Source organism: Melanostigma gelatinosum (assembly GCF_949748355.1).
Source record: "Melanostigma gelatinosum genome assembly, chromosome: 7".
NCBI lineage: Eukaryota > Metazoa > Chordata > Actinopteri > Perciformes > Zoarcidae > Melanostigma > Melanostigma gelatinosum.
This window is the reverse complement of record NC_136640.1, coordinates 4,243,965-4,270,228: the sequence shown is the minus strand read 5'-3', so window position 1 is coordinate 4,270,228 and position 26,264 is coordinate 4,243,965. Positions and strand designations below refer to the sequence as shown.

Here is a 26,264-nt window from a genome sequence, read left to right as displayed (position 1 = left end):
GTGAACCAACCACATCCGGACAGCGAACCGCGCTCCATCATAATAACCTCTTCCAGTGACACAGAGGCACATGCCCGCTTCTCAGACAGGAAGCAATGACACCAGACAGGAAATGAGTGACAAACAACGAGCAGAGCAAAAGTCCCCACCAGTCATTCATAAAAAGCTGATGAACGCTGAATCAGCGGCTCCGCTGCTATTCTTATTCCTGAGGAGCTATTTTTAATGTTCTTCACTGAATTCTAGTCAAAGTCAAGGTTTGTTTATGCACATATAGTCAAACAGAGTCCACAGCACACACGATCACGCGTGGTTTAAAAAAAGAAAGAAGGATACTTCAACCAGGCGGAAACCTCCAGTTCTATAAAGTAAAAAGAATGTGGGAGCGTCTTAAAACTTGCATTCTCTCGACTGACCAGCAGGTGCAAAAAGAAGTCTGGTTGTATAGAAGTCTATGAGAACATGACTCTACTTCTCTCTTGATTTATTCCCTCAGTAAACATTGTAAACATGAGTTCATGTCTCAATCTCTAGTTTCAAGTCTTCTTCAATACAGCATGATGTTCATTTAGTAAATCTAAAAAATAGACCACAGAGCCGGGTATGCTTTAGGGCGGGGCTACCTTGTGACCCTACCAGAGCTGTCTACGGCGTCTCTAAGTCACTCCTCCGCAGTGCAAATATGCTCACTTCCGCTCACTGGTCGCAAAAAAAAAAGCCAAGATGGCGACGGCCGTAATCCAAAATGGCAGATTTTGACGGTCGATCTGTACGCTGCTACACTTGACAAGGTGCAGCCAACATCTGTAGAGTGATGAATTGGGGATTCCAGGTGCAGGAAGCTCTCTCTACCCTCCGTGTCCCCTCATATCTACATTTGAACCCATCTTTACTTTCTCTTCAGGAATGTTCTTGGTTCTGCTGACTGGGCTCCGGCGTTGGTCTCCGCTCATCTCCCTGGTATGTCAGTTATCTCCATTCCACGCTGAAGGCTGGCTCAACAGACGGCCTTGCCCGACCACCTTATTGCTTTTAGGCAGACGGCGGAGCACGAACACCTTGAATAATAGCTCGCTGAACGCCACCGTGACGTTTTCACCCAGATATTTTGTGCTGAGCACAAACATCCTGCACTGCTTATTAAAATCGATGCAATAAATGTCGCACAATTAATCCACCGTGACACTGATCATCTCCAATCCGCTGCCGATTGTTACATCACAGGCAGACGACATCTCATATCACCGGCAATCTCTTGTGACAACTGCGCACCAACAAATCAAAAGGACAAATGAATGAACGTTTGAATGAATGAACGTTTGAATGAATGAACGTTTGCCCTCTTACGCTTAAATTATTACGCCATGTTGTTCAACACAACAATTCAGTTCGAATTAAACCTCCAAATCATCTTGCACATTGAAAAGATGGAAGTACACGTTTGTAACTTCTCTTCGATGTACACGTCCCGTCGTCCAAAGCTCGTCTCTTGCATCTTAAAAACCTCGACCCGTTCACAAAACACCTGCAGTGACGTCACCGACCGGTAGAGTGAACAGCTTCAACGGTGCATTGAAAAGGTTGGAGACATCATTCAACGCTCGAAGAAAAAAAAAAAAAAAAGAGAGAACAAGGCAACATTTATTTTGGAAAACCAGTTGCCTGGCAACGACTTAAACCTCTTTCTCACCAAGCATATTTACGCACTGCACTTTTAGCTTCGCATGTCGAAAAACATGAACTCACAAGTTCCACTTTAAAAAGACGGCATCGGTTTGAACCTGCCTGGAACAAACTGAACCGTGTTACGCACGAGGACGAGTGTGTGTGGCAATAACAGCAGAGTCGTGACACACCTCCAGTGGTTGACAAATCTCTGACGGGTCATGCGGTGTTTCGAGCTCCATGTGCTGATGGGAAGTAGAGGATGACGACGACAATGACGGCGTAATCCTTAAAAACAAGCGTAATATATTCTGCCGTTTTGATTCACCGCACCAAAAAGTCATCAGATTCACAGAATTCTAAATGCAAATCTTAAGTCGCACAACGTCAAGTAGGGTCGGACGATTGGACGAGCTCATCGCCGGTTGTTTCAGGTTTTTTTGTGCTAATTTAATGGTCTGCCCTCAAAAAAAATGTAGAGAGACAGAGAGACATAACCCCAGAGGACAAACTGGCAGTTCTCCGTGGTGAAGGACAGCAGATCCACAAGTTACAGTAGCTACTGTATTTAACAGTAGTGCACTGTATCAGTATAACTTGAATATGACGCCCGTGTATCTAATAAGTAATGTGTGTAATATTCTGTAAAGTGCTTTGGCAACACAGAGAGAGACAGAGAGACAGAGAGCGAACAGGGAAACAGCGTGTAGAGCCTATTTTCACATCCAAGTCTGTAAAACGAGGGTTTATTTTGACTGGTGATTGTCAGAAAGACTAACCAAGACCCTCAGAGGTTAAACGGACCCTACGGTTAGTCTTTGTTGATCTACATACTGCTCAGGTAAGGTAAGTTCATCCCTATAGCACAAGCCATACATTATGCATCAACCATGTGTCAACAGGTGATGAACTGGAGCAGTGAGATTATAACTCCATCAATCAATGTGTGTTACCTGAAGAATACAAAGTGAGGAGAGGGACACGAATAGATGAGCATACGAGACGACAACAATACTGTTGCATTGGTGGCCATGGCAACATGCCTCGCTTCTTAAAAAATAATATCGATAAGCAAATTTTTTTTTTAATATTACAGCACAGTGGAAAAACACTGGGGGGTGTCCCACAAGAGTCTTCAAGAAGAGAAGCAAAATGATGAGTTAAAACACACAAGTGACATACAGACATATATATATACATATATATATGTGAAGTAAAGGAAGTGTAAGAGTTGAAAATAACATGCAGGGAAGTGACAGAGAGGAAGAAAAACAGACAGAGGGGCGCCGAGCGAGCAAAGTGTGATACAATGTGTGAATGTAGTTCGCAGGACCGAACTGGGCGTCCACAATAAGCCTCTGTTTTTTTGGGGCGAGTGTGTACGTGCGTGCATGTGCACGTGCGTGCATGTGTACGTGCGTGCCAGTGAGGACGGCCCGGTGCCCTGCACAAACACTGCTCTTGTGTGTTGCCCTTACTACCCCCCCCCCCCCCCCCAACACACACACTAAACTCCAGTAAAAGCACTGAGGCTGGACATATATACATATATGCAAAGTGGACCTTGCCAATCAGATTCTGTGAAACAGGAAATGGAGAAGTTAAATCGAGTGGGATCGTGTACCAACAGCTACTCTGTGATTAGCCTTTCTACCATTTGACACTTTTCTTTTTTTTTCTTTGAAAGGACAGAGGAAGCCTTCTTTGGAAACTCTGACAAAGAGGAAACAATGAACAGCTATCATGAGGGAGTGAAGATGTTTTTCCTTTCTTGAGGTCAATATCGTTTCCATTGTAAACAAAATTCAACATCTTACGACGACGTCTCACAAACACCGACAACAGAGAAAACATGCATGATGACAGCACCAGAGAAGGTGAACTCAGTGGAGAGCACATCTCCACCAGGTGTGTCGAGCAATTATTTAGACTTCAAATCTATTTCTTTGAAGTCTTTGTTAATGGGACCGTAATTGACCCCCCTTACATTTCGGCACATATGTGAACCGTGAAATAAGTACAAAGCCTAACCATCAGAGTTTATCTTTACCGATCAGGATAATGATGACCCCCCCCCCCCCCAATCACCATCAATACGACAATATGGAGACAGCCATCTTGAGCTACTATTGTGCATCGAGGCTCTAGCATCCATTCACAACCACAGAAGAAGAGTCTGATAGAACAACGTGTGAAAAACTAGTTCAGCAACACAGAACACAGCTGATTGAGAGGCTGTTTAAGGTCATTGCCTGAAGCACAACTCGCTTCAATGAGATACTTCAAAAGAGGGAATTGATTTTAAAGAAAATCCCAGTTTGTCACACACACACACACACACAGATGATATCGTAAAACAGTGCAGAGCCTGGAAAGAAAATGGACAAAAATAACACTGAGCTGTCGTGAAGGCAGCGGCGATGGCTCCCACACACACTGGCGATTTATTTTTCAGCATTGGTCTCCCAGCATCTTGCCAAACCTCCATTTATCTCCCTCGTAAACAAAGGGCCACACATTGGCACTGAATGACACACACACACACACACACACACACACACAGGACTGGAAACGGGAGACGTTTCTTGGCTCCGGCTGTCATCTCGCTATAGAGGTGACCGGGTTGCTGGGAACTCTTCGCTGCGGTAAACGACACGCTGATGTCCGCCTCTCCAGTTTATCCATCCATCCGTATGTCTGCCTCTACACACACACACACACACACACACTCTGTCTAACTGTTAATATCGCACACACAAGCTGATGTTATCCACAAGAATCAACAACAAATACATCTCTTGCTCCTGCAAACAGAGAAACAGCATACAATGCAGCGTGCACGTAATCTTCCTGTCGTTCCGCTCCGTCTATAATTAGTTCAGCAGTATTTGTTGTATTGTCCAGCTGAAAACACAGTCTCGTCTAATTATAACCCGACCTCTGTAACACGTCGGGTAGCGAGGTCAGTGCCACAAGGATAATGCCCCCCGGACACACTCCTGAGAACGAGCCCAAGGGCCGGGCTTCCTGGGATTGTGCGAGTCAAAAAGGTTTCAACACGATCAAGAGGTCATTTCTAGGAAAAAAAACAAATAAAAACACAACAACAGTCAGCTTAAATGTTCATTTGTCTTACGAGACGCTAAGCGACGAGCTGGCAGTGCCATTAAGACTCCCTCTGCTCTGTGGCGATAACACGGCGGTGTCGGATGGGAACATCACCGGAGACAGAACATCGCACGAGTAATTGGATCAAGCCATTCTTTCCACATTTGAGCGGCAGTGAAGGGAACGAGGGGGGACAAACAGAGCACAGGTGGGAGGCCTCTGGACTGATTATTGGTGGGTATTAATGGCCACCGCCGGCACCGACTGACAGCAGGAAAATGCTGTTTGATGCTCATGCATGTCAAACCTGCAGCTGCGCCAGCGGTGCAACCGCAAATTTATATCCCAGTATTTGTGTGTGTGTGGGGGGGGGGGGGGGTATTATAGCACAATATTAGAGAATTAAAAAGGGATAATAAACCCAAAACATGATTGTACCACGTTTCACTCTGGTGACAATGCACGGGAACATACCGTAGGTCTCGACCTACATGTGTGTTGGGAGGAGCCTGCCCTACAATGTCAATGTAATGTTACTTGTAATGTAATAGTAAAACCCATGCTGTTGTTCAATGCATGTATAGTTTGAGTTGTGAACTGTATTGTTGAGCGACCTGGATCTCAGCGAGAAGTTTAGTTCCGCTCTTTTCATCATAACCAAGCCGGGATTTACGTGAACACTTTAAAGAATTGACAGAGTTTGGGAACACGCAGCGTCGACGCCGTCGGACCAGCGCTGCACTAAAGACACAACCTGTGCTGCTGTATTTTGTAAATCATTACATCTGAGATCAGCAGGAAGTGAACACAGTGTTTACTTACTGCTCAACATGCCACCGTGGTGAAGACCAGCAGCAAATAAAACTGCAAATCAGAGTCCGAAGTCTTTGCTCCTATGCCAACGCGTGTATGCCTTAGGAGTGCAACTAACAAGTATTTTCATTATTCATTTTCTTAATGATTAATTGGCAAATAAAATGTCAGAAATGCAGATTTTAAAATGCCATCACAATTTACCAAAGCCCAATGTGACGGATTGCTTGTTTTATCCAACAAACTGTCAAACTCAAAACAAAAAAGGTATTTCGTTCCACATAATACTAAAAAAACAGCAAATATTTACATTTGAGAACCTGATATTTCTACTGAATAAGTTACAGATTCATTTTCTGACTGACTTCTTCTGCTGGGGAAAGCATTGAGGGCAAAGGAGAGCATGTGGTGAGTAACGACAGACAGAAAAACAAACTGTAACAAACAAACTATTCTGCGTTTGATAAGCAGCAGACTCGCACACGTCACCGGTGATAAGCAGGGCTGGAGCCATAAACTGGGTCAGCAGTACTGAGGGGGCCACAGTTTAGTACTTTAATGGTTCATTTTACATCCGATATTCAGCCAATCACAAAAAAGGGGCCGGTTCATCAGCTCACCGGGCAACTGAAGTGTTTGTGATTTGAGTTGTTGCTGCACTTGGCATTCTTTCCTTTGTCACAAGTATTGTATGCAACAGTGCGTCCTTATACGGTTGGGGATATATATATATATATATATATATACACACACACACATTTTCATGCAACGCTGTAGTGACACGAGCTAAAACAACAACAGCAACACGTGACCCATTATGTTGTACTGTCATTATGTAACAAACCTAATGTTATGTTATTATTCATATTATTGTGTAATTTATTTTATTTTGATGCTTTAGCAACATTGTTTTTGACCACTTTCATGCCAATGAGTCACATTGAATTGTTGTCATGCCAACCCTATAGTAATGTAGTCCCTCGGTTTACATATGATATTAAAAAAAACATTATTTGTATATTCTATTTACTCCCGACTGTAGAATAAGCCACCATGAACCGATATAAAGAGGCCCAGTCATGCAAAACAATACCAATACAAAACGTGGTATAGCGTGAAGCCAGATGTTTTTAATGTGTTAAATGTCCAGACAGGTTCCAGAGTCACACGGCAGTTCGGAGGAAATGTGACACATCACAAACGATGCAGTGAGAGCGTACCGAGGCAGTCCGACATGAAAGTGAAGCACGCTGGCCGACTTCCACACATTCCCCCGCCTGTCAGGACGACGCCTACTCTCCCAGATTCCAGCCAAGTCAGCACTCCATTCCTCCTCTCCCACTTACGTACAGAAACACACAGCAGCATCGCAGGTAGAGTAGGGCAAGATCATTACAAGACACAGCATGCTCTCACACACACACACACGGGTCTTACCTGCTGTTTCCTAAAGTCTCTTATTCCCTGTGCCTGTGCTCGTTGCTGGGAGTGTCTGGATAGCGGATGGGACACTGCATCTGATGGACGAGAGGACAAAATAAACAGACCGTTAGAGACGTTTCTGCACCTAAGAAGAAGTTGAAACGGTCAAAGTGAGAGACTAGCTTTCTCACACACACACACACACACACACACACACCATTCGAGATAAGACAGGAAGTAGAGAGCGCAGAGCGCCCCGTCTGACCCGTCCCTCTTCTCTTGCCATCTACTCCCTCTGCCTCCTTTCCCTAGGTCACCTGATCATTTCCCTTCCACTCAAGCTCACTGCGGAGATCATTTTAGAACGCAATGACAAAGCATAATGCAAGAATATCCATCCGGCAGCCTTTTTATTTTTGATTCTGGGAAGACAGAAAACTCTGAAACAACAACGCAGATGTATCAGAGCAACATATTTTAATGAATCGATGCCTCGCGTGGGAGAACACCAACGTATGAGTCACCTTTTCCTTTTGTGGCCGTTCATTTCTAACGAGCAAATAAACTACAAGCGTCGCATGTGACAACCGCTGATATCGAGATGTTCACTGTACTGAAGCGGTTCAAAACAAAGCAGAGTAAAGACGCAGTCGTTTTCCAGTGAGGCTGGAAGCAAAAAGTAAGTTTATTAATGTTAATGTATTAACTTTGTGTTTAACCAGAACAATAAGGTCCTTCAATGTGTGTGTTTTCCTTGTTTGAATATTTAACTAGATGGCTACTGAATGTTTAACCAGTTTGACCAGCCACCGAATAGATTTGTTTGTTTGGCTGGTGAGTGAAGCACATCTAACAGCAACTTGCACATTTCACCAGCATTGGGCTGGTGTGATAATGTGGTGTGATAATACCAGGAATATAGAGATACTATCACGGGTGGTTTTCAGCGTTTTATACACAAAACAAATTCACCGAATGATCAAGAAAATTGTCATCAGCTTGATCAGTGACTGCAGCCGAGACACCAGAAATATTATGGTTTTATTTTTATCCACATGTGAAAGTAGAAAAACAGAAGAACAAGACCTCCGTGTGTGCGGTCCATAGGCCTCCATCAGAACCATCTGCCTACAGCTCAAAGAGGAAACCAAGATGTGAACCGAGCGATACGGTAAACAAATATACAGCTTGCCAAAAACACACCGTGACGCCCAGCACGCCGATGACACGCAATGCACACGCACACACACACACACACACACACACACTTCCTGTTTTCCCCCCAGTGGTTAAGATGCTCAATCAGGGTGTGACACAGAGAGGCTCACAAAAACAAGCGTAGTCAGTGTGCGAGTGAGTCGGAGATGTTTTATATAAAAAGGCACAGTGATATAACGAGTTTGAAGAAAAAAAACAATCTGAGAAAGAGTTGAGACTCGGAAAAGAGGCTTTCTGAAGGATTTTGTGTTGCCTCCACAAACAGTGGGACCACACATGGGATGATCAGTTCCAGGAAGTGCTCCGATACACACGATGATAAAATCTCAGGGCCGGAGAGGGTCGATGTTTAACTGGCCGAGCCGACTGGATTCAGCTCAGAGCGCCACGTGATCCACAGCAAGCGTGTGTGTGTCACAGTGATTTTAGGAAAAACGGAGACACAGAGCATTCACTATGGACCGGTTCAGAGATGACGTTCTTGCCGGAGGGCCTTCCCCAAAGTTAGCTCTGCTCGATCCGGAAACAACTGCAGTCCAACGCCAATGGGTTTTTTGGGCCGATGCCGAATCTGTGATTTTATATTAGATACTAAAAATGGCCCGTGACATCCCCCACAGATCCCGGGACGGATTTCTTGGAAGCCTAAAGTTTGGGTTCATTGCTCACCATGGGGCTACTTTTGTAATTTCTCATGAAAGAGAAAATCAAAAAGACAAACTACAGTCTTCTTCTATTTCAGCAGGAACTCACAAAAATATTTAGCAAGATCCTGACTTCATACGAGAGGTCTAGTGACCTTTATAGACCTGAATCTGACTCAGAAATCAGACCTTAAGGGCAGTTTTACAGATTATAGAAAGCATAAACGCTCGTATCAATAAGCTAATGCTAAGCTAACCTACGACAAAGGGGGGGGTCTTACGATAGAGGAATCAGGCACATGCTCTTTAACTCGGTCTTTTCTCAGAGCCTCCCCAAAATTGTTGTCTCTCTTATCATTGTGCAAACACCACAGTGAGAGTCTGCTTTGATATGAATTTCTCCGTTCCCATAAACCCCCCCCCCCCCGGTACAGGAATGTGAGGAATGCCCAATCCTAATAAGTCTCTCACTCTCCCTCACCCTCGTCTGCCAACATGCCCTCCGTCTCTCATTGGTCATGTGGGTCAGTGCTTTCCCTCCTCATAAATATCCTTAATGCTCCTCCAACCTTCAGGCCGTAAAGGGCGAGAGCTCCTTTTGTAAACAGGTGCTTTGTGGAGCCCTGCAGGGTTACATAACGGACCAGATCTCCTGAAGAACACTCCCCGTCTCGATACTTACCAAGAAGTGACTTAACGCCCAGGGCCGAAACTCGTTAATACAGCCTGGAGCTGGACAGTTAAAACATTTAATACAATTCAAACGCACTCGTGTCAAAACGACTGAGCAACACGTTCACTGTGACGGGCTTTCAGTACGTTTTAAGTCCTGTGGAGCTCGTCCAACCAACACCATTTAGGCAATGACCTTAAAAAACATGCAGGAGGAATGTGAGGAATGCACCAGCGCACTCCCCCAAACAGAGTGTGGTCTGAAGGGCCGTTCGGCGTCATCACCGGAAACAAAAGAGCACTTTCCCATTTCTAAAAAAAACAACACACACCCACTCGTTAGCACAGTGGGATATTTATAACCCCCCAATCACAGAGACACATGAGAAACACACAGGGGGGGTTTTCACCGTCATCAAAAGGTGAGTTAGAAGTGTTTTGTCTGGCGTCTTCCCTGAGGTGGGCGGAGTGCCTCGGACGCAGTCAATCAGTTCCCTCCCGGCTGTCCGTCTGAGCCCGGGGCAGCTAGCACCGCCGATCACCCAGAATTTGAGAAGCCACATCAATCTCAAACGTTTCCATACCGTGTGCATATAAATGTACCGTTACTGTTCCACATGCTCTCCACCCTGTACCCCCATGCATCGCGTGTTACGTCAACATGTTTATATGTACACACCAACATGTCTCCTTCAGTGACACGTGGGTTTAGGAATATCGCAAGATGGCAGCACGTGAACGCACCTCAGCGTACGCAACACGCACACAACCGAATGTAGACATCACACGGCTCGACGCGTGCAGAGAGTGTGTGTGTGTGTGTGTGTTAGCAGCCGCTGAGAATGTGTTGCCATGGAGAGGTTTTTTTTGCACTCTCACATTACAGAGTGGAGGCTGGAGGCTCAGATGCAGAATAACATGAGATGAGCACATTTTCAGGCGTTTACTTGAATAACTGTTCAAATAATTCATTTGGAACATCTGTTGTGTGTTTGAATTGTAATTTTCCGTAATAGAAACTGTCTAAATGAAGGTGCACTGGAACCCCAAACACCAAGCTGCTGCCTCCTCATCCTTCCACCTGCCCTCACACCTTCATCAAACCCAAACATCTTTGCTCACGCAGGGAACTTCGACACCCGACACCATCACGCATCTTGTATTAAGTTGTGTCTCCATAATGCTGTCGCAGCGTCACGCCGACGTCACTTGAATAGAATCCTCTCCCTTCCATATGAAACGTGATCGGATTCAGGACCAGACAGAAAACTATTTAGTTGCATGACCACGACTACATTGCCAGACAATATGCCGTCTCGTGTGACGACGATCGGCTGGATGGCAACATGAAATGTGATAACGAGACACTCCGTTGTGCTGCTAATGTAGATTAAGGAAACGCTTTAATTCCACTTCATTTAAATTGCGTTAACGCTGCGGCAGATATGATACAGATGTGTACATAAAAAAGCAGCCAAGTGACGGACGCCTCCATGTTTTCAGAGGCAGCGTCTAGCCAGGAGTGCGCTACGAAGCTGATCCCATGTCAGCTGTAATCGACACTGTCGCAGTAACATCGGTAATTATTTTAACAACGTCAGCAGTTCTCTTCATGCGTTCCTCCTGCTGCTTCCACTTGCTGATATTTGATCACCATCATCTGTCGTGTTGATAATCTAAATATCATCTTCATCACCGTTTGTCTCTCTGTCCGAAGGACTTCCTCGCGGTCACCGTCTGATGCTTAATTATAGGAGAATAATGGCAGCGCACAGCTGGACGGCAACCTTTTGAACCTTTACTTGATCCCTTCCTCAACGGTCCTATTTACAGTTTGTCTTAATGGTTCGATTCTCTGAGAAGAAGATAAGAAGTCAAATATGCTGAGACAGCAGTCTGTGGCCCTCGTGTCGAGGGAGTCGGCACTTCCTGCATGCATCAGTGATCGAAGACGCTCGGATGTTGTTTCCTTTTGGCAACAGGAGACTCGGCTTTCTTTGAATCTCATTTACAGATCGGCGCGAGCGAGACGAGCTGAACCGGCAGCGGCGTGCCGTTCACTGTACACGGCAGGCTGAACGGGTCTCAACGCATCCCAGTTGTTCATGTTGTCACATATGATGCGTGTCTGCTCCGTGTGCAGATTAACTGGGAATGAATTACAGGGAGCCATTAGTTTATCATGTTACTGTGCAGACTCCATTTTTATCCTTCACTGTACCTCCTCTCTCTCTCTCTCTCTCTCCCCCCAACACGCTCCTGCCGTCTTCCCTGCATTCCTTGGCAGGTCCCGGCCTGCTGTGCAGCAAAGTGAAGAATTCCAGCAGCTCTTATCTCACAGTACAGTCACATTTCTAGCTGTGGCAAAAATTTCCATTCTGCGTATAGTTTTATAATGAAGCAGGAAGGTACATTCTGCAGGTTTTCATGAGTGAACACCTGATGTTACCTTTCCTCGGTCAGCAACTGGGAGCAGATGAGATTGTTATCATGCAAAGCTAGCAGACAAATTGTGAAAGCCAGGTCTCTCTCTCTCACACACACACACACACACACACACACACACACACACACACACACACACACACACACACACACACACACACACACACACACACACACACACACACACACACACACACACACACACACACACACACACACACACACACACACACACACACACACACACACACACACACACACGGCTCTCTTTGATACGACTCTTTGAGAGGATGTTACACAAGCGTTTCACTGTAACGAGGGGCGATCGCTATAAAAGTATAACAGCAGGAAGTGTGAATGACTGAAAGCAAATAATGGGGATAGTACAAATAATAAATCACACACACAGAAGTGGGCCTCTTGGGGAGAAACATAATTCAAAATACATGTAGGCGTTTGTTGTTTTTAGCAGCGTTCTCGCTGGTGCTGCTCCACTGCTCGGTCTGTGCAGCAGCTCAATAGCGGCGCCTTTCAGAGCTCCAGCACTCCAACACAGCACACAGCAGGCAACCAGTGAGACACAAACCCAAAGAACTATCCACCATAAAAACCTTTTCCAGTTCATTTTCTTATCCTGTGCTTGGATTTAAACCCTGAACACTCCGTCTTATTATTTTAGTATCTTGAGTTTGATATAAAGTGCATTCTGTAGGTAAGAAAAGGTCTGTTGACCTCAAGCTTTCCCACAAGGTTCAAGCATGTGAACACCTTTTGAAAAGTTGAAAGTCAGCATTTTCACCTCCACAGTCATTGTTTCGTTAGAAATCACATTGTTGGAGTGGAGCCAAAACTAAGAACCATATCGCTGTCCAAACACTCGCAGCTGCACCGCCTGAAGAGTCGGCGAGGCTCGCGGTGACACAGGTACCACCGATACCACAGGTACCACGCGTTAGTGTTCAGATTACTGAGCCACAAGCTTCACCGGATAATTCCACCACGCTGAGTCCAAACACACAACTCCACCTTTCCCGTTCTCCTCGGTTCCTTCAGAGAACTCAACACTGCTGATCAGAAGCCTCCCACTGAAAATGACCTCACTTCACAGCACGATGCATAACACGGGCGTCACCGCTGTTGCAAAACTTATTTTCTTTGTTTGTGTGTGTGTGCGTGTGCGTGTGCGTGTGTGTGTGTGTGTGGGGGGGGACAGTTATTTAGAATTCAGTTGCTCGGTGGAGGCCTGCTTCGGGAGTAAATAGCTGCATTGTTGGCTGATGTCTGTGGAGTGACGTCATTGGTCTTATCAGTGCTCTCCAACAGCGGAGCCCGCCCAGCTTAAAGTGGCAGCCAGGAGGACCGCCGCCTGATCCAAAACAGCAGCAAACGCATCAGCCGGGGGCGTCGACGTCAAATCAATTAGCATCAAAGATGGGCTCATTGAGAGGAAACCCGTCCCTGCTTCACACGCCGTGTGGCTCAACGATTCCCTGTGTGTGAGTGATCAGCTGTGAGGGACGACAGCACAGGTGGAAGTGTGTGTGAGCGGCTGACGAGGCGACTTTAGGGATTCTGATCAGTTGGACCATCTTGAAGGTTGTGTGTGTGTTTTAAGTTTGTAAACAATCAGAAATGTCAGACTGAGTCTCACACGACATTAAATACTCAGCCAGCACAATGACACCTGGAAGACGTTGTGGGTTAGCGGTGGTTGAGATGGATAGAGTGCTCTGTAATGGTACCACTGAGTGCAGCTATATCATGATGACTGCTTCATTTTATTATATTTCTTGGTTTGCTCTTATCGTATCGATTGGTTTTAATGTTTCATCTATTGTGCTGTTTTATGAGGGTTTTAATTTGACTTCGTCTTGCCTCGCTGTTGTTTTATTGTCTTGCTCTGTCAGTCAAAACACTTTGTAAAGGTGCTGTACAAATAAAGATATTATTATTACGATCTAAGGAAATTACACGGATAATCAGTTTGTTTGCAGATAAAACATCAACAGGTGGAGTGACTGTTTTTAAAGATAAATCCTATAGAAACAATAGAAATGTGACTTTGCCATAAAGCAGGTTTGCTCATCCATTTGCTCCAGCAAGTGGAAAGCAGCCTCTGAGAGAAATGGTGTACAATAACATACGATGCTCAACCTTCAGGCCAAGTGCTGCTGAACACATCCTGTAAGTGCACACAATGGCAAACATCTGCAGAAAGCTGCATTTACGACAGTTACAAAGAAGTAGCCGAACTGTCAAGTCAACAGTTATCTGTCAAATACAATAATGCAAAGCTTGCCAAACTACGTCAAATGAATCCATAACTGTTGATTCATGGAGGTGGTTTTTTATGATTCAGCTGGAGTTCCACAACATCTGGAGGATCAAACAACCTAAAGCAGCAGCTGTACTGCAACATAAGGTCCTCTTTGTTTTTCCGTCTCTGGATGAAATTAAACCAAAAGGTTAATATGGACACGGCAGGGAAAAAAAGCTGACGAAATGAATCCCTCACCGAAGTTTCATATCCTCTTTATTGAACTATGTCCTCGGTCCGTTTCTCAACAATAAAACAGGCACAAGTTTTAGGACACAAACTTGACTTTCATGTAATAAACAGAAGAGCAAAGTCAGAGTTTAGAGGCTGCGGCGTGAGACGAAGCGGACTAAATAGCTTTAATTTAAATAAAAATAAGCGCTTATACGAGTATCAGTTTAACAACAACTAACAGTCTCTCTTCCAGCACCGCTGTTAAAAGCAGGTCGCTTGAGAGGCGTAATCCGGAACGCGTGGAGAGGGAGCGCAGACCAAACTCGGTTGAGAAAAATAATAAGTTTGTTGTTGTCTCGGTTTACAGCTGTCTGAGCCATTTGTGAACGCTGAACAGATCCACGGAGGGTTCCTGGTTTGTTCGGCACACTTTAACCCGGGATCAGCGCTTGATATTCATAATAAAAGGAAACGAGTGTGGACTCACCTTTCTGCTCGCGCTCTGGTGAGAGGTCGGTGAAGAGTGGAGCGGACGACCAAAACAGCTGCAAGTTAATTTTTAGGCTTTGATGTCGTCGGAGTGGATTTACGCGCGCGTGGCTGTCAGGACACAGATCTCTCAGGGTGGACAGGGGAGCGCGCGGCTGTCGGGACACAGGTGGACAAGGAGCGCGCGCGCACGGTCCTTCTTCCTGTTTGTTTCAGAAGGTGAACCACTCACCGCCTACAACACCACCGCTGCTGCTGCTGCTGCTGCTGCTTTTCCCTCCACTGTCAAGTCTGAGAGAGTGACAGGAGGAAAAAAGACATCACTTCCGCTCACTGATTTCAAAATAAAAACCCTTTACTGATGACGTGTGAGACGCAATGCTTTGATTAAAGGAAGAAAATCCACCTTGAAGTTGAATTGACATTTCTTAAACTATATTAACTGGGAGCTTTAAAAATGTAATTTAATATACATTCTAATCATGCCAAGAAAAGTTAACCCAATTCACCCATACATGGTAAACACATACATATACATATACATTTCACAAATCACAATATAACACTGTAGATCTTTTGCAAAAAGCAGTTCCTATCATAGTTGACAGTGATACTTTAAATGATCATGTCCATACATTATATTTTAGCACACAAATCAAACATCTTGCAAAACACAGATTTGTTTTTATCTGAAGGCAGGTTTTAAAGCTGTGAATCAGAAAACGTCCCATAAAGTCACCAAAGGTTTGAGAGGCAGCTACTTTACTCACTGAAGTATTGCTTTGTGTGATGTTCCCACATTAAACTATCCCTGCAGTTCAGCCTGTCTGTCTGCTGTTCACTTCCATCAAGTACAAAACTAAACTGTGCAACATTAAAGAAAACATTTGCAAATATAAAAAATAATTTGTAGGGTTTGACTTTATTCTTATGTTCAGTGTTTTCCCTGTAGACATTAATAATTATGTATTTTACAACATAACATAAGGTCACAAATACATGTCAATTCACAACAACATCAAACAGTCAGATTGTATTGCTGTTTTCTTAAAATTAGGAAACATGCCTGCTGTTCCAAAGTGGCCCCCTGTGAGGCTTTTATTGTGAAGGCTACATTTCCGGTCTGCTGGTTGTCTGAGGTCTGACGCTGATTGGTGCAGCCGGCTTTCTTCTATTAACCAACATACCGCCGCTACAAAAGTTATGAGCAGTCATTTCACCCGGAAACGCAATGTTTTTCAACCGCCTCTGAGTTAAAGACCAAAGTGAACGTTAATTTAGGCGATTACAGCGTTCAAATGGCACGCGGCCTATAATTCGTTGTAGGCTACGTCCCTTTAGCCGTTATGAATCTTGAATTTAGCCATTGATCACCAAGTTAAGCCACGAAACGTCATTATGAGATAATCCCGTATTTTGATAGTTGTTACTTTCTATCGTTATGAAATGTTTAAAGCATTTAGTTGGTTAGTAAAGGATGAGCTTTGCTGCCCTCTGGTGTTCAAATGGGTGAATGCAGCTCATATTTCATTAAACAGGCCTGATAGGAAACATACTTTTGGTTTTCATGGTAAATGTTGGGGGTTTTATTAACATTTTGTTTACAATGTTTCATCAGTCAACAAATATGTTAAAGTCCAGTATGTTCTGTACTTAATTACTGCGGGCACAACTGCTCTTTAAAGGGCAGCTGCCACTCACACGGTCACAGACATTCTCAGCTCGACATTGTCCAGTAGGCCACAACCATAATCATATTTTCACCTGTTTTTATTTACCGTGACCTGTCAACTATTTTCTGTCAACATGACACACATTTACACAGTTTTAATAAAGGTTTATCCTTCGTGAGGAAGAGTTTAAGGAAGTCATTTTGTGATTGGTTGTTTGAAAGGCAGTTTTTGGCATATTTTTGGGGACATTTGTCTCGATTTACATGTTACATCCTTTTGTTCTTTTGCAAATAATATTTGGAATGAACTCCAGCACAACGGTCATGATATTAAAGTTCTACAGTCTTTTCATGGAGTCTCTTATTGTTAGGTAACATATGTATAGCTGATTCAAACAACAACAGGAGAGCTGAGTCACGTTACACAATAAAAGCCCTGCTCACGCCACCAGGGGGCAGCAGAGACCTACACAGCACACTTGTATTGAGGAGAGTGAAGAACTAATGATCACTCTTTCAGAGTGAGCACATCTGGGTGACTTCTGTAGATGTTTCCAATGTGACTGCTTTCAATGAAAGATGATATTCGGTGTCATTTGGCTGCTGCGCGTGGATACCTGGCTGGCTACGGTGCCACGTAAAGAGCCTAAAGCAGGTCCTGAGGAGCTCTACGGGGTCACCAGGTCACAAGCACACTATCAATTATAACGTGTGTTTTCCTTAACGTACATTTAAGCGGTCTCTCAGTGGTCTAGTGTTCTGGAACGACGCTGCAGACACTCTGGGCTCACTGTCCATAAACAGGCTTTCCGTGAGCAACACCCATTCTGCACTCACTGGCTCCCTGTCTCATTCCGGATTGACTACAAAGTCCTACTACTCACACATAAATGCATAAATGGACACGCACCTCCCTACCTACAAAACTCATCACTCCCCAAATCCCCACCCGCACCCTCAGATCATCAAGCAGCTCGCTCCTCCGGGTCCCCAGCACCAAGCTCCGCACCATGAGCGGCCGGGCCTTTGGCTCGGCAGCTCCACGCCTAACAGTCTCCCTGACCACGTAAGGGCAACACAGACACACTGGTCTCTTTTAAAACTGGCCTAAAAACCTTTTTATTCAGGTTTAAAGCCCCCCCCCCCCCCCCCCTCATAACGTTCTCATTGTCTGAAATTTGCTCAACATCAGGGAGCAGCGTATGGTTCCCGGGTCCAGCATGCTTCCATTACTGCTCCTCTTATTTGATTAAATGCACCCCCCCCCCCTAAAAAACTCAGTCCAAAAACCCCACACTGTGCATAATCTCTTCACAGATGATGAGCGTGTAACACAAAGCACGTTGAGCTTGAAAGGGTACCTTACGTGAATGCGTATAATTATGGATATCAAAATATCATCATTTGTTTAATTGTGAGGTCTTGCCAAGAGGGATGTAATTGCTTGAAAGAGTTTTGGTTTTTGGCTATCAAGGCGTGGCCAGGGTCGGGCCTCAGGGTCAACTTCCTGTTTTGCTATGGAGACTTACTTCATAAAAACCTCATCATTTATAAACCAATAAAATAACAATATACAGATTTGATGGAGAGCTACAACAGCAGCCAGCATTTGAAAGAATCACCACTTCATTAATTGAATGATGTGTCATTAAGTGTGTGTATGATTTGTATCCTCGTGCACTGTTGTGAAATTTAAGGAACCCTCGGTAGTATAAATAAGAGGGCCTTTCTGGAATTGTTTTGTTGGTGAAATAAGCTCAGTGTTTGGCGTTCGTATATCCGGAGGAGCTCATATTTCTGTTACTGATAGAGCTGATTTTGCAGCGATGACGTGTCGCTCTCTGTCGAAATGAAGACGGTCCTCCTGCTTTATTATTTATATCCTACAGTATCACGAGAACAGGTGCTGGGCCCCCTTAATGACCGCTGTGGGAGTTCGGCCTCATCTTTGATTGATTGCATGTTAACAGGAGAAGGGTTATCCTTAATAGCTTCTTGTTGCCAAACCCTGCGGAAGTTTGTTAAAGAGGGCGAGAAAAAGGAAAGGCCTTTTGTTAAAAATAGAATCCATCAGCGCGCGATGGGAAAAGAGACTCTGCCACTTCAATCCCGACAAAGCAATTTGCGGCTCATAATCAAGAGAGAGGAAACATTTGTATCCCCCCCCCCCTTTTTACAGCATAAACTGGCCACTTCCGCCACATCCACTTCAGAAATGAACGAGAAGTCTTGATGCTGCTAAATGCTGGATGGCGCTGTGGATGCTGGTCATCACATCATGTTTTTGTGATCATAAATGTGAAATGGACATAAAATAATATTTGCTTTAACAAAAAAAAGAACTATTATACTTATATAGTATACACAAACCTCTTCATCTCGTGACCCCTTCACGCTCACTCGGACATTTGAGCGGCCCGCTGGAGGGTAAACAGAGATCAGTGCGTCATGATTTTTTTACAGTCCATCTTTTTTTTGTTTTTCCTAGAATAGAATAGACACTGGTGTGTGTATTTATAGACATTTTGATGAACCTTCTGTTGACCAGAGGTCCACTGTATAACAAAACGTTGCGGCTTCCTATTTATAAACTGCGCGCGTATCAATGCGCGCTATTGTAATTATTTTGGCAAATTAAAATAGTTATTGCATTTCGGCTATTGTTTCGCGCGCGTTGTCATCGAGATGGGAATCAGCAGAGTGTCGTGAAAACATCACGTCGAGCTGGAGATTCACCAGAGGACGCGCTCTGAAAATAAACAGCTCTATGTTGAGTCATGTCATAGAAATAGCTCCGATAGAAGAGAGATGATTTCTGCTGCAACGAGAGAGAAAGGGAAAAAAATTACTCATGCTGATTTGAGACAATTGCCGGATTTTTATGCGATCAAATCTTCGCATATTTTCCTGTTTGGAGCTGATGTATACCAAACAGTGGTGACCCCCCCCCCCTTACTCTCCTTTTCAATGGGCTCCGGGTGATGCGCGCCGCTGCTCCGTGGAAACTGTTGCTCCTTCCATCTCAAACACGCCAGGAATTCAATTGTGTGCGAGTATTTGGGGAAACCTGCTAACCTGCGTGTGACTCGTCCGGCCGGGTCGCATCGCCGGCGACCCGTCGAGCGTGCAAGCACGTCAAGGGCCCAAAACAAGTCCAGGTATAGCCGACGCAGCTGCACGTGTGTGTGTGTGCGCGCGCGCACAAAGAAGAAGAAGCAGCAGCGAGGGTCAAATGTGTTCCCGTTGTACAATGAGTTGACCTCATTCGTCTTGTTGATAATAATCTGTCATCTCTGAGAGCACAACAAAGGATACAATCACGGTTATTCAGCGCAAAAAAGACGAACGAAAGCGGAAGCGCACATTTCCACCTCGTGCAGAAATAATGGAGAAATTAACAGCAGCATTTATTCACCACTCTTTATTCAACGCTTGTGTTTTATTGCATATTTGTAAGAGCTGCAGTTTTTGTTGCATGTCCTCGAATGCAACCATTAGTAGGTTGATATGTAAAACAAATTAGCTTATCATTTTCTTAAGTTTGTATTTAAAGTTTTATTTGCAAAAATATCATGATAAACTCAACATTTACGCGCCAGTGAAGGTCAACAACTAGGTTAAATTCATTAAAATAGTAAGTAAATCGTAAATAGTACGCAGTTAATTCATTTTGGAATTGTGTTAAATATTCGAATGCAAAGTAAAAATATATTTCCTAAATGAAAACAACGTGCACATCTGTCGACTTAAAGAAGACTGTATATATATTCTGAACGCAGGCCTGTTGGAGCCATGAACCTCGGCTGGCCTTATCTCTGTCAGCTCCCTGAGACTTCCTGTATGCAGGCCCATTGTTCCCCACCGGCTCAACTGACAACCCTTCTGCGCAGATGCACACCTGCTGTCCGCAACCAAGTCCGCGCATTCGCTGTTTTGTCCTTTACAGAGGAGATGCAGGGCTCAACGTGTAAAATAAAAAGAGGCGTATGTTTGTATTTTGATGTGTTACTTGAAGGCATTTGTTGCAGAAGTAGCTCACAGTTTCCTGACAAACTAAAAGCAAGTTTAAACAAATGAACTGCAAAATCTACCACCACAAATGACGTATTATAGGCGCACCAATGCTAATAATAAAAAGTATATATTCCTAAAACTATATTAATAAACTAAACGTGACATTTGTCCTTTTTGTGCCACAATACATTTTTAAAAACAACAACATTACGTTGATTAACATTAAAATCATAAAACCCATCTCTGGATCATATTTAGTTACACTCTCTGAAACACAAGTTCTTGTAAAACACTGGTATTTATTATTTTCTGAAGAGTGTTTAGAACACGCTTGCCTTTCAAACGCGCCCTTATCTCCTCACTGTTTACAAAACATGAATGTGAGGAAGCAGAGGATGATGAACACAGCTACATTTCTTCAGCTGCCTCTGCACACCGGACGAGAGTCACAGGGTTCCTCCGATTAGTCCCGAAGCTACAGCGGCGTTTTACATTTCATGTTCCAGTTCAACACAGGCTTGTTTTAGGCAAACGACGTAACGAACACGTGATTCTTCATCCCGAAAGCTGCCGAGAAAAATACATTTAACCTAGAATTATCCGGACTTTCTATTTTAGCAGTGTAATTACGGTTGCATGCTGATGTTGTAATGGAGTGAACATGTTCTCTCATTGAGTTCCAGTCATCTCTGCTAAACTTTTAAAATATAGGCCTATATGTCCCTAAATCTCATCCACAAGTCGTTATACAAATATATATGCAGGTTTATTATAGGGACTTCAGCAACAATGCATGCTATTATTATATTGCCATTGTAATGTTCATATTGAGTATTTTATTTTGAAAACAACCTTTTCAATTTAACTTGAAGAAATTTGTGTATTTAAAAAAAAAGGTATAGCCTTTTGCCTAAAAGCGGGTCAACAAAGATGTCTATGTAATAAAAACACGTTGTTAATTAAAGCAATGTATGAGATTTTTCACCAATATTTCCTTGTAATAAATCCCTGTATTATTATTATTTTCTGCGCTCATGCATCTGTGTTGCCCGCTTTACTTGAATTTAAGTCGAGCCGTTTTAAAAGTTAGACATCTTGAAATCTGCCAGATCGCAGTCACCGAGAACCCTTTTAAATAGTGTTTCATGTTAACAAAATAAAGAAAAGTTCACGAATTCTAATACCATTTGTGCTGATCGCAGCTTTTACTAAAGTTAATGGGATTCCTAAAATAACGTTATTCAAACCTCATTAATATTCCACCATTTGTGCAAATATCGTTTTCAGCCTTATGATATCATATGTGTGGGTGTGTACTGTGTGTTTTTTTGGGGAGTGGGTGTTTTGCTTTTTGATGATGAGTCTGTGTTTGACAGCTCAGAGGGTGAATCGAGGTGGCGCGCCCGAGACCCCGCTGATCCCACAATCCAATATAAAATAGGCTATTGGATGTTAAGAAATCATATTCTGTAATTGGTCAGCTTTAAAAAAAACAATAACTCGGGTTGCGTTGTTGTGAGAGAACCCTTAAATGTAAAAGTGAAAACCAGATGGCCCTAAAGTCTATCGCTGTGATAATATGGAGCTTTTAGGAGGGGCGGTGAATGACGTAAAGGCGTCTCACTCGTCAACATGTCTCTATTATCAAGAGGTTAGATGGAATATGTAACAGTCTCGCGCTCAAAGACAACACGTGGAGCAGTGTGAAGCAAGCGTCCATATTTTAGCAAATGACTCGTTGACACGGCAGCACGGGATGAATGAAGTCTTCTTTGTGTGTACGTGTGTGCGCGTGAGTGTGTGTGTGTGTGATGTCACCTTTTGCTGCCAGCTTCATCGTTATATCGAAGTTATTTTCATTATTGGTAGTAGTATTAATAGTAGTATGGTAATAGTGTTGTTGTTGTTGCTGCTGTTGAATTTAGAGTATTATAAAATAGGCTACAAAAATGATGATCAATCAATCAATTAGAACAAACCACATCAGATTGAGGGTATAAAACTTCGCATTTCATCAGACCTTGTTTTTTTGTTTCTCCTGTCCTGAAAGTGAGCCCTCAAAAAATATAATAAAACAATAAACCCGAGGACGGCCTCCACGCATCGCCATTATTCTACTGACACGGCTTCATTTGTGAATTATGTTAATAACAAATTATATTCAATATTGAAGAGAGACAAAAAAAACAAATTCATCGTGATCAGGGTAACAGGAAATGATTAGTTATGAATGATGCGCACAGCATGTTTTTGTTGAGCAGTAAGTGCATATGAGCCTGAAGACTTTCACACAACATATTAAATATCAAACAGACTGTGGGACACTAATTATCAATCACACATTATTGATTGATTGATTATCAATTCTGTATTTATATTTAACTTATTATTATTGTTGTCATTTTTACTTAGTTATTATATGTGAAGTTCTGTTTCTATCTCTATTTTGATGTAGTCACACAGTTGAGATAAAATAAATGTGCATACATTTAAGAAAATTAGCAACTGATTAAATATGTATTCATATTTATAGATCAAATTTCCAGACACGTAATGCTTGAAAATCTGACATTTTACGGTTAATGGTCGAATAAGTGCAGAGTCAACCCTCAAAGCCCTGCACAATGGTTTATACGATTATTATATCCTTGGCATTTCTGAAAATACCGTATATGTCAACAATAACGTTTTGATGCTGCGTCACCGTCACAGAGTTGTTGAATGCTGTTTAGTGCCAACAGTGGTTATCACAGCCTAAAGCATAAAAACAATTACGTCATGACCACTGTATTACTTTAAGAAATACAAGTTTATTAAGAAATTCACAAACCTAGAAAAGACGGAAAAGTGCTAATTAAAATGAAACATGGCCCCAACATGAATGAGACAATATAGCTAATCACGTTTATAAAAAAAAAATAATAATAATAATAATCAAAAAGATTACCAAAACCTGGCACTGGCTGGCGTCATATTGGAATTAATATCATACATGCGGGATCAATAATTATGAAAAACCCTGAATTGTATGGCTGGCAGTCTGGATCTCACACGTTCACCTTTTAACCCAGCAGAGTTCACGCAGGAGGTGACGTTTCGCCGTGCAGGCCTTGCTCAGTGCAAGTTAAGAGGGCCAAATTGAGCTCTGATTCAATTACACATTCAAAGCACTGACTTAATTAGGGCATCTTATGTCCACGTTTCATTTGGCAACAGTTGGGATGGTCCGTGCGTAAAGTTGAGAGAAACCATTACGCATACCAGTAACACACAGCCGAAGCGATGTCAGCAATGTCCGTGCCCGTGAAAATCAATCTTTTCATAAAAGGCACAATTATGACAACAATACCGAGTTACGGCCATCAGTCCAAGTGTAATACCGGCGCACGAAATGGCTCCCGGAAGCGGTGCTACCCGGTGTGTCCTGGGGACTTCTTTGCCTCCCGATTCCATTTAGTAAAACTCTCCCCACATCAACTCGCGCATACCTCTCCATCGGCACACATGGATGTCAGCTGGACCCACACAGCTCGTCAACAATGGTCTCTTCAAAAAAACAAAAAAAAAATACTCTTGGTTCTGTTTTTGAAATCACAGGAATTTACTCTCGCTCTCAAGACTCCTCGTTTTTTTTTTTTTTTACACAGACCATTTCGGTAAACTTTAAATATCAATCCTCGTGTGTAACGCCGAGTGTTTGGTCTCGTGTTCCCAGTAAGAGCAGTGCATCATCGAGAGCTCCGCGGGCTGGCGGGAGCAAGCGAACTGGAGGCCCGCTCCGTTGCCGGAGGAGACCGGAGGCGGTACTGCCGTGGCCGGGCTCAGCTGCTGGGCATGGTGGGGATGCGCGGGATGGTGATGGTGACTCATGCCGTTGTAAGAGTTCACCATGCCGGGGAGCGCCATGCTCTGCACGCGGGAGTAGGGGTTATAAGAGGAGGGGGCCGACAGCCCCTTCACGTTCACCGGACTCCCGTTGCCACCGGCCATCTGACAGGACGTGTAGGACATCGGGGTGGGCGGCTGGCCGAGCGACCAGGAGTTGTTCATGAAGCTAGACTGCAGGTACTTGGGTGGGGACAGGTAGCCGTAGCCGTCTCCCCCGAACAACGACTTCCCCGGCTGGAAGTGCGTCGGTGGAGGTCTGAACGGCCGCTTCATCCTGCGGCGTCTCCTGTAGTTCCCCTTCTCGAACATGTCCTCGCAGGCCGGGTCGAGGGTCCAGTAGTTCCCCTTTCTCTCCCCGCCGCCCTCCCGCGGGACTTTAATGAAGCACTCGTTGAGACTCAGGTTGTGTCTGATGCTGTTCTGCCAACCCTTCTTGTTCTTCTCGTAGAAGGGGAACTTGGTGATGATGTACTGGTAAATACCGGACAGAGTGAGCCGCTTCTCGGTGCTCTCCCGGATGGCCATGGCGATGAGAGCGACGTAGGAGTACGGCGGCTTCTGGGACGGATCTGCTTTCTCCGGGACTTTCTCCTGCACCGGCTCCTCTTTGGGTCGCTCCTTCTCCTTTGTGGTGTTGGTGTCGTGGTTCATCAGGGTCATTGCGTCATCCTCCTGGTTCGGGTAAGTGGCCATCATTGCGCGCACCAAAAACAAAACAAGTCCAGTCCCAAAATGCGGAGAAAGCAAACCTTAATTAATGGTGCGCAGCGAAAATGTTGCAGAACCTCAGGATGCACCGCGGATTGAAAGCTGTCTTCCAAAGTGCACAGAGAGAGAACTTTATTTTGTGGCTCAGTGGGTGACATGCACCAGACCTCCCTCTCTCTTTCTTCAACGGGGATTTTTCTAAACTGGTTTCTGATGGAGGCGCAACCCAAGTTGTGGTTTGCGAGTCAGTAAGCCCAACCCTTTCCTTTCCTCTTCTTTTTTTCACGTCCACTGACAGACTCCAACGCGACGTCGTGCGTCGTGATTTGTGCGTATTTGAGTTCCGCCTACAGTCACTGAAATAATAATCTTCTCTTTTTAATACGTTGAATTTTTTTCTTCGAATCACACTCGGGTCAAAATAGCAAACTATGGAGATGGAACTATATTTGCATTCAAACGGGATAAAATGGAAAGGGAGAAACTCCCAGTGCCGGGATTGTCTAATTAGAATATTTATTTAAATCCAAATGCATAAAAGGCCATCAGACATAAATGATCTTTTGCTTTGCCTTCTCGGCTTGACAGCAAACAAGCCTTTCAGAAAAGTATTGACTGGTCAGATTATTTTGTAATATTTTCGTGCACAACGAAAATGAAATACTTACAATAAACAATTAAATGTTATATATCTATAGAAATGTTTACATCTTGCATTTTAGGTTTACAATCTTTCACATATGTTAAATGTGAAACACAGCACCTGACAGGATATGTTGTCTCGTCTGTTTCAACAAGCTTTCGCTCCAGCTTTTCTCAAACAAATAGTCAAATATATTTGACTACACGCGCTCAAATGGAGGCTCCCACTTCCTCCTCTCGGCCACCAAAGACAGGCACATTTTCAAACGCATGGTCTAAAAAAAACCCCAAAAACTCTGCACAGACAGTGCTGCTTAATGAGCTCGCGTAGAGAGGGGAAGTGCACGGAGAGAGGTATACATTTCTCCGGGGC

At 43.9% G+C, this 26,264-nt stretch overlaps 2 protein-coding genes across 2 annotated transcripts in view; both read right to left on the bottom strand.

Annotated features, from left to right (window-relative positions):
* Window positions 1-15,201, bottom strand: part of pik3cb (phosphatidylinositol-4,5-bisphosphate 3-kinase, catalytic subunit beta) — a 41,815-nt gene extending 26,614 nt beyond the window's left edge. The window contains exons 1-2 of the mRNA XM_079271310.1: window positions 14,966-15,201; window positions 7,024-7,103 (exon numbers count right to left, since the gene is read on the bottom strand). The gene's annotated coding sequence lies outside the window, so the exon portion shown is untranslated. The remainder of the gene's footprint in view (window positions 1-7,023; window positions 7,104-14,965) is intronic.
* Window positions 15,202-24,316: 9,115 nt separating this feature from the next.
* foxl2a (forkhead box L2a) lies at window positions 24,317-25,237 on the bottom strand (the record flags this gene model as incomplete). Its single annotated transcript, XM_079271356.1, has 1 exon — window positions 24,317-25,237. The coding sequence occupies one exon, from the start codon at window positions 25,235-25,237 to the stop codon at window positions 24,317-24,319; it is 921 nt and encodes a 306-aa protein (XP_079127482.1).
* Window positions 25,238-26,264: the final 1,027 nt, after the last annotated feature.